This window comes from Drosophila persimilis, unplaced genomic scaffold, assembly GCF_003286085.1.
Source record: "Drosophila persimilis strain 14011-0111.01,24,50 unplaced genomic scaffold, DperRS2 tig00000124-arrow-pilon, whole genome shotgun sequence".
NCBI lineage: Eukaryota > Metazoa > Arthropoda > Insecta > Diptera > Drosophilidae > Drosophila > Drosophila persimilis.
Window position 1 is genome coordinate 3,907,946 of NW_020825294.1, and position 9,317 is coordinate 3,917,262.

At 44.5% G+C, this 9,317-nt stretch overlaps 1 protein-coding gene across 1 annotated transcript; it reads right to left on the minus strand.

Annotated features, from left to right (window-relative positions):
- Positions 1–6,471: 6,471 nt before the first annotated feature.
- LOC6593335 lies at positions 6,472–8,788 on the minus strand. The gene has a single exon (XM_026987699.1). The coding sequence runs from the start codon at positions 8,780–8,782 to the stop codon at positions 6,479–6,481; it is 2,304 nt and encodes a 767-aa protein (XP_026843500.1). The 5' UTR covers positions 8,783–8,788; the 3' UTR covers positions 6,472–6,478.
- Positions 8,789–9,317: the final 529 nt, after the last annotated feature.

Genomic DNA, 9,317 nt, shown 5'->3' on the forward strand with positions numbered 1-9,317 from the left:
AGAGAGAGATAGCTTGAGCGAGCATTTAGGAAGCGCAGCAGAGAGAGAGAGAGAGAGCTTGAGCAAGCATTTAGGAGGCGCAGCAGAGATAGAGAGCTCGAGCGAGCATTTCGGCAGTAAAGCCGAGAGAGAGAGCTTGAGCGAGCATTTGGGAAGCGAAGCCGAGAGAGAGAGAGAGCTTGAGCGAGCATTTGGGAAGCGAAGCAAAGAGAGAGACCTCATTTGGAAAGCGAAGCAAAGAGAGATAAGCCGCCCACGCAGGCAGCGCTGCCTTCGTTCAGTAAGGTCTCTCAATTTAAGGTGCGCCCTGGCCTCTCCCTCTCTCTCGTTCAGTGCGAGTGCATTTTAAGTTGAAGGAAAACATGCTAGTGCCGTGAGTGTAATACCTGTAATGCCTCACCTTACACGTAATGCACCCCAAATATGGGCTCTTATGGATATTGTTTTCTAATCTTTTTAAGGGTTTTTTTTGCACTTTTATTCCCCGATCAAAACCCAGGTTCATTCAACCTTCCAACGATTTGATGTACATTTGTAGTTTTAATTTTATTTCTAGTTATTTTCCATTCTACTTATCGTTTATCCCTTGGCTATCAAAGCGTTCCACATACGGAGAGTGAGAGAGGGGGCGGGGGGGGTGAATGGGGTTACCATCCTAGATCCAGTATCCTGTATGCTGTTGTGTAGAGAACCCTGTTGGATTTTTATTATCTCAACAATATATAAAGCCATTTTAGTTGATATTTGTTAAGTGGGCGTCGGTCACGCCCCCCAAACAGAGGGTGCAAGAGGGGGCCTAGGGAGGATGGCCAGGCAAAAAGGGATTGGAAAATATGGCAACTAACTAAAGAGCAAAATAACCGTGAAGCAGTGTATGTTTTTGCAGTTGACTGCATTTAGACCCCGGGCTTAAACCCCACCCCAGCCCCACGCCTCGATTGCCGGAGCATTTTTGTGAAGTGCATTGCCAGATAACCAAATGGATGACAGCAGCTGTGTCCTGCAGGCTAGTCCTCTCCCTGTCCCTTTGGCTTGGGTTCAAGTAGCCCCATTGAGTTTTTTCTTTCTCTCTTTTTTTTTGGTTTTTTTTTGTATTTGTATGGGCAATACTCGTATTGTTGCTTTATGGCCGAGACAGGCCCAGGACTCTAGTACTAGTACTCGTTGTAGTTGTCTCTACGATTTGTTTCCTTGTGGCTGTTGGACACACTTGTTGGGGATGGGATAAGTGGAGATCCAGAGCCGTTTCTGGATCTGTAGACTGTTGATGTATTAATACTTAAGTAGCTGTAACTACAGTGGAGACTCCAAATAAAAGAACTCGCTCTCTCGAAGAGCCTCTTAGCCGTCTTACTCGTGCAAAAGAGACAATTTCCCTCGGCAGTAAATTTTTCAGCAATCACTCGACTATTTACTGTACCCTACTGTACTTTTAACTTTCTGCTCGCAGCTGCAACAATTGTGCGACAGAATTTAATGACACTTAACATCTGCCATGCAACGTACAAAACTTTTACTGAATGAGAGAGGGGGAGAGAGAGAGAGACTCTCGGCTCGGACTTGATAGGGGCTGAGAAATGTTAGCCATGTATTTTCTAAAAAAAAAAAACGCCTGCAAACCAGAACTGCAGTCGAGGGACGAGAAGGCGATGGAGAATTTGAGTTGAAAAATGTTTCCAAGTTAAATGAAGCGCATCAAACGTCAGTCGATAAATTTAAAAGCCAAAGCTATTGACTTGCAAAAAATAAAAGCAAATAATACTGCTGCCGCCTGACCAGGCAGTCGGCCAGGATGGCAGGAGGCGCACACGGGCAGTCAGAAGGAGTCTGGCGATGGCCAATCTCCGTACCCCAAGCCCAATCAAATACAGGACGTAAGGAGAGAAAGGGAGAAAAAAAAGAAAACCGATTCCATGTGCATGCTGGTGACATTTTGCTGACAGCAGCAGCAGCGCCCCAAAACGGAAGTCCAAGTGTTGACAGCGGCCCCCCCTTCGGGGAGCCCGTGGAGCATATAAAAGTAAAGGAGATAGAGGAGAATCTCTCAGATAGTTTTCGGGTGTGATGGGAGGACATGGTGATTGGCTACTTAACTCTTTTGCCAAACTCTTCAGTCAGATGGCTGTCGAAAGGTGGGCGTGGCAGCGTATGTGATCCAATACCCCACCCCCACCCCCCCCCCGAGTCTGGACAAACTTTGTCTTTTGCATGCTGTCGAAACTTTTATAGAAATTCAATTTCTATTATATCGGTTTTTGCTAGTTGAAACTCTCTGGAATGTTGCATATGTCGTTTGGCCCTATTGAAACAATAAATTTTTTGAACTTGAACAGGAATATGGTGCACACTCGAACATGTAACCCAGCCAGCACGAACTTTGACTTGTTCCAAAAAGTAAAATGAAAATAATATAAAAGGGTGAAGCGTTGAAGCCTGAAAAAAAGGAAGAAAAAATAGTGGAAGAAAGTTTTGCAAATTTTATTAGGTAAAAGTTTGGGTGTGGCCTATGCTGGGAAAATTAAATAGTCTATGATAATGATTTGAGAGGGTATATAATCTGTTGAAATACCGCCCTGACTTGAACAATACCTCTAGTGGTAAAACAAACCATAAATTCACAAAACCTTTCGTTCAATATCTTGTACCGTTCATTTTTGTATCAACAAGTGGGCCACAGCCACACAAAAATGTTCGCTCATCATATGGGTATGGGTAGAGGGGGGAGACGAATCCCAATGAGAGAGCGACACACAAGCAAAGCGTGGAAAGAGCAAGAGAAGGACAGAATGCTATGCGCTAGTGCTAAATCTTCTACGCAGTTACAATTTCATACAAAAATCGCGGTTTTTAAGTGTTAAATTCAAGAAAAACTGGGGTGTGACAAGCATAGGACCCACGTAATACACAATTCCAGAAACTCGAAACAATCAGATCAATTAAAACAATCTGCGGAAAGCTGTGCAAATTCATATTTTCATTTGCCTCGCGGTTTTTTTCGTGCTGTCTTGTAAGGTGTGTGTGTGTTTGTATGCGTGGGAAAATATAGCAAAAAAAAAAATGCAGAAATAAACGCTTGAGAGCGGCACAGCTGTGAGGCGTAGGAGTATTAGTAAGTCTCGCTCTAGCTGCTCTCTCTTCGGAAATATTGCCATTCGCTTTTGCTCATCTTCCACTTCATCGTTTTTGTTTTCCTTTTTTTCTTAAAAAAACAAGCAAACAGCAGGACTTGCAACGATCAAATTCCAATAAGAGCACAGATTTCGGGCATTTAGTCAAGCATTACACGGAAAACTCTCACTCAAGGGACCAAGCTGAGCGAGTGAGAGAGAGAGAGACTACTAACCTAAGATCGCCCATGCAGGCGCAGTGCACCTTAACCCGCTCAATCACCCCTCTGCAAACAAGTGGCAAACACATGCATAAACTTTTGTTCACATTGGGCCATAGGAGTAGGAGAAAACTTGCAGCATAAATTTGCATGCTCTTTTTAACATCAGAGAGGCAGTGAAACACGGAATCTATGCTAATTTCCAATGAGAGAACAATTTGATCGAGCACTAATACTCCCACACTTGCATTTCACACGGAATGTAAATTGCTTAAAAAATATCACCATATCGAATGCATCATTTATAAAATATCAATGTATCGATTATATCGGAAAAAAATTCAAAAGTTCATTTTCAAAATTTTTGTTTGTTTACAGCAGATAGCAGTTGTTTTTAACAACTAATTTTATTGTTGATGCCATATGTTAAATATTTGAGAGCCAGCTGTGTAATATTCGGTTTGCAATTGGGTCTAAAAATATCGATTTGTGATATAATCGTGGACAAAAATATCACAATGATAATATCGTATGGAAAATAAGAATATCAGCCGAATCGATATATCGATATAATATCCTAACGCGGACCCAAGAAAGCACGCGTCCTAAGTCAGCTCCGCGTTTTCAGACCGGGAAAAGCGCGAAAACTCCGGAAATAAAATGAAAATTGTGTCGAGCAGCTGCGTAGTGTTCCGGTGCAAAAAAAAAGGTGAAAATCAGATAATAAAATGCAAAGGTAAGTGGAAAATTTGAGGTTTTTTATGTTTCCTTATTCTCTCTCTCTCGTCGCGCTTCTCACGAAAAGAAATCGCTCTGCCCAAGGGACGAAGGGGTGCGGTGCGCTGCTAATTTTGCCGCTTTGGATTTCCTTTTGCCACTGATTCGCCCCGCCCTTGTCAAACCGCAAGCAGTTTTTGTTGAACCCACGATTTTTGAGTGAAACTGTAATTGCGCAGCAGGCTTAAAACTCGCTCATATTCCCTGCCCTGCTCTCCGTCTATCGCACACTCCATGCTTCGCTTGTGTGCTCTCTTCCTTATTGCTCTCCCGTTGAAAGCTGGCAATTTCTGCTCCTTGTCTTCTCCCTCTCTATTTGTTGTGTCTGTGTGAGACACTTGTTGCTGAAAATAGCAAATTGCTGAACGAATTGTGAATAAAAGGCAAACGAAAGAATTACTTGCGCATTCTTATACATTTTTTAATAATCATAAAAAGAGTAATATACTTATTTATATAAGATAATGTGTATTTGCTTAAAACAAACTTGGGCTTGTGTTTTTGCTTAGATAGGCGTCGAAATCAGGGATTGTATCATATGTGTCTTTGATATCTCCTGCCTGAAGTCCTCCATCATATTGTCCACCGCCTCCCAGATTTGTTTCTTCGTAATGTCCGAAGCCGCATTGTACGTTTTGTACATTTTGTTGGCAATGGTGACGGTTATGGTGATTGTGACAGTGATGTGGACCATGACTATGATGTTTGGAAGCTACTGCAGCTGCCATCAAGGCCATGATTAGAATGTGCTGTTTAAAGGGAAATCAAATGAATATTTAAAATATTTTACAAACTCCTCAGCTCTACTTACCAATAAATTCATGTCACTTATGTATGAAATTTTGGCTAGAGCTTCGTATTTATAGACAAAACAAAATAGGTTCCAGCGAACTCTAAAATTCGTTGAAATCGAAGCTTATCGGCTGTTCAGATCTATGGCATTCTTAGTAACCATAAAAGTCTGGTTATAATCGGAATATTTGTGATTTTGGGAATGAGAGAATGTGATCTTTGTCGATCTTGGAATCAGAGGTCTTCGTGTACATGTTTATCTCTTCGTGAGAATTCGGTTCAAAAGGTAGACTCTTATCTTTTCAGTGATTTCCAAGCTGTGCAGTGATTTTTGCTATAAGTACGAACCTATATTCCAAATGAAATTCAATTCCAAATTGTAGATCAACCAAAATGAATTTCTTGGTGAGTAGACGACAGCCGTCAAAATGTACAGAATATTAATGTGACATTTCGGGACCCTGTAGATCGTATTATTTGCTTTGGTGGCCGCTGCATTCGCCGTTCCCCAGTACTACGGTTATTCGGTCGGATATCCTACATACTATGGGGCCGAATATCCTTCATACTATGGGGCCGAATATCCTTCATACTATGGGGGCGGATATTCTTCATATCCAGATGATTCTCAAGAAAGTTATGAGAGTGAGGAGGCACAACAAGAGTGTTGAAAAGTTCCCCAACTTCCGGAAGCCTCCTGTGCAATAGTTTCTATATTCTATGTTTCTTGTACAATTAATGAATTAAAATTAATAATTAAATTATCCAATACAATGGAGATACTGTTAAGAGAATTTTCCCCTATCTCCACATCTTTCTTTGTATTCCTTTGGCATACAAATTGCATATAAATTGCGCTCATTGACGACACGGCGGATACGGCTAACAAAAAAGTAGCACAAACACGGAATTTACATGGAAAATATTTTGTTGGAACATAAATTTCGTATTTCACATTTTTCATAACACCCCTTCAACCCGCCCTCCGGAGCTTATCAAGTGCCGTGGCAGTCACACCCCATGCACCACGCCCCCTCTCTCTGCCCCTCTCATCTACAACAACCGGCGAAAGCAGCGACAACTTTTACCTTGTCAAAAGACTTGCCGTGCGGCAAGTTTCAACCTTTTTGATACCCTCGAAATGGGTACTACCCTTTGAAGAAAGGTTCGACTCGAAAATGTTTGATCCCGAAAGCACCCCATCGAACCACGAAGAACCATCAGCACTCGAACCTCAAACCCACGATCAGCAAAAGCTACCCGAGGATACCCTTCGTCTTACTTGTTTTTTTTCCGGTATTTTTGATGAGCAGCTTGCAAGCAGTGCAAGGGGGACAGACGGTCTTTGGGGCTGCTCCAGGACTTTATTAAAATTATATATTTGCATGTTTGTTGCAATTTCGTTCAGCGAAGGCACGAAGCCAAAAGAAATGGCAATTGCATATGAATTTATAAATATGAAAGAGCCATTTTCCAACTTTTCTTTTGGTTTATTTGAATTTTTCGTAGCCGTCTTTTCAATTAAGAAATCAACGAGAAAAAAGAACCAAAAACTAATTAAGGAAAAGGTTCTTTATGTTTCTATATTGGTACAACATCTGTGCTTTCGATGACAGATACAATATCTTCGGCTATGTTGCACAAATGTGAGTAGGTCTGTATAAAGAGGGTGTCCCGAAAGTATTTCGAATGGTAGAGCTTTGACAACACAATGGATTTGATCTTCTCCTCGTCCAGCTCTTCTTCGGCATAGACTTCGAGCAGTTTCTCCAGATCTGCGGGTGAGAGTGTGGTCAATGTACTCAGATCCTGAACCGGCTCGTCACCCTCCTCCTCCTCCTGCAGCTGCTGCAAGAGAGTGATGTAGTAACGCTGCAGTTCTGGCTTAAAGAACGATTCCTCGATGGTGCACATGAGATCCTCCCACTCCTCGATGCCATTGCAGATGACGCCGCGGACGTAGATGAAACGCGAGCGTTGCTTCTGTGTGTCCATCTGCCGGATGTCGTCCAGGCTGCACGACGGCTCCAGCATATTGGCCAGGATATCCATGTACAGGATGAAGAGCTTCTCGCGATCCTCCAACGTTTCGATGCGCATTATGTACTCCTTGATGGTGTCCAGCCGCAGATCCCATGGCCGTTCACGTGGCTTCTTCAGTTGCTGGTGCAGACCCTTGAGCACCTCCAGATCGTCGAAACGACAGCAATGATGGCCCGGATTCAAGGCATTAAAGATCTCCCGTTCATCCAACGTCCGATCGTAGGGACAGCAGGCGGGCGGCGGCACTACCAAGGGCGATATTGTGCCCAGTCTTGTGGTCAATTGATTGACTTCTTCGGTGTTCGCCTTGCATATGGGAATGCAGCGGAGCTCCCTCAGCTTGGCCCTGTATTCCTTTGGGGTGGTACAGCAGCCGTGTAAGCGGACCAACAGCGACTCCTTGTTGCTGCAGAATATCCTGGGGTCCACGCTTAAGAACCACAGTTCCACGGCCATGCTCACCTTTCGTGGCTGATACATTACGATGATGTTCCGGGTCTCGCCGTAGGTCAAACGAAAGCTATCCAGGTCGAAAAGGAACTCATTGTCCTTGGCCAGCAGCAGGGAGCCCCGATTGTAGTAGTAGACACCCTGTTTCCACGCGAAGGACAGCGTCTGCTGGCCAATGTTGGTCAGCTGCAGGATATGCTGGGCACTGCGCTGGAAGGGATCGCAGGAGAACTTTATCAGTATTTCAAAGCACTCGTTGAGACCCTCATCGCCTTCGCCTGGGATGTAGTCCTTCTTGTTGATCCGCAGCCCCAGCTGCGGTACTTCGGCCGCCTCTACGGAAGGCGTTTGATACTCCGTATACGACTCGTATTCGCACTCCTCGTGGCAGGGCAACGATGAGCTATTGGTTATGGTCCTTAGGGATGGTGCACCCATAAAGGTGGTCGATGGCACACGCCTGAGCCGCTCGATATTGATGCCCGTGACCTGCAGGTTATCCAGATCGGGGAAAAAGTCGAGAACATTGCAAATGTGGCCGAATCGCTTTTCGAGACGCTCATCCAGGACGTTGGACTTTAGCCAGCCACGTGGCAGATCCTGGCCCATTGCCTCTCTGCCCAAAAGCTCTCGCTTGGTCACATCTGGCAGGCCTATGATCTCCACGTCCTTGTAGCCATCGCGTTCTGCCTTGGGCAGAGTCTCGAGCAGTTCCCGGATGATCGTACACGTGCAGGGATCCCGGAACTCTCGCAGCGCGGACACGGTCTTCACCATCAGCTTCTGGCACTTCATGCGCTCCGCGTACTCCAGCAGACGCTTCACCGTCTGCTCGTTACGATTCTCCAGAGTGGCGGGTCGATTGAACAGCACTTCGGCGGCATTCTTGCCCGTGAGTTTCTGCACTCGAACCTGCAGCTTGCGGCGTCGCTGCATCATCTCGCGCCAGTACTTGAGACGCGCATCGACATGCAGCTCCTTCTTGGACTTGGCCCACTTCACAACGGCCAGGTCGCAGTGCGAGGATGTTGCCGTAAAGTCGCCGCGTCGCTCCTCAAAGATCTGCTGCAGTATATCGTCCACCACACGATCTGTGTACTTGGAGATCGGCGCTGGCGTTGTCAGCTGATCCACGGCATGTGATTGCGCGGTCTCTATATCGCCGGCACTGTCCGAAGGCAGAGATGCCAGATTGGCCAATGTGAAGCGTGAAAAGTCCGGCAGCACCAGGGTAGTGGCCTTGCGGCTCAGCATCGATGTGGGTGTTCGATTGTTAAAGACCAAAGGATCCGTGATATCCGGATTCATTAGTGTATCCCATTGGTTGTGCACGTTCTGCTGTCCCCGCGATTTCCGCGGCCCGGCATCATCCATCGAAATCTGATCAGTCATTTTTCCAAGCAGTTCGGGAGCTGTTTTGGTTTGTTTTATATGTAATATGGTATTTGTGAATGAAGTATATAGAATACTTACTTACTGTTATTATGTATGACTTCTCGGTCAACACATTGTTTGAATAAGTTCCGAGAAAAAGGAAAAGCAAAAGGGTGGCACGAAGAGCGTAGTCGATCCTATACCCTCTGGTGGCTATATAATAATAGGTATGTAAATATTTTTCTAAATAAATTAAGAAAAGAATCAGTGCTCAAAACTGTATTTAAGAATGATTTAGGAAGACTCAATGTAAAGGTAGAAATTATCTTAATTACTGGAGGACCTGTGCTCATAGAAACATCATACATATACACATCATACATATACACATCATACATATACACATCATACATATACACATCATACAAACATCATATTAAGTCCTACTTGGGACCGACTTCTGCTCGTGGCCAAAGAGTGTGTATTTTGTTGTTGGATTTGTTGGACTGATAAGTAACAAAAGTGCGTTTTTGTTGCTGGATTCTGGGGACTG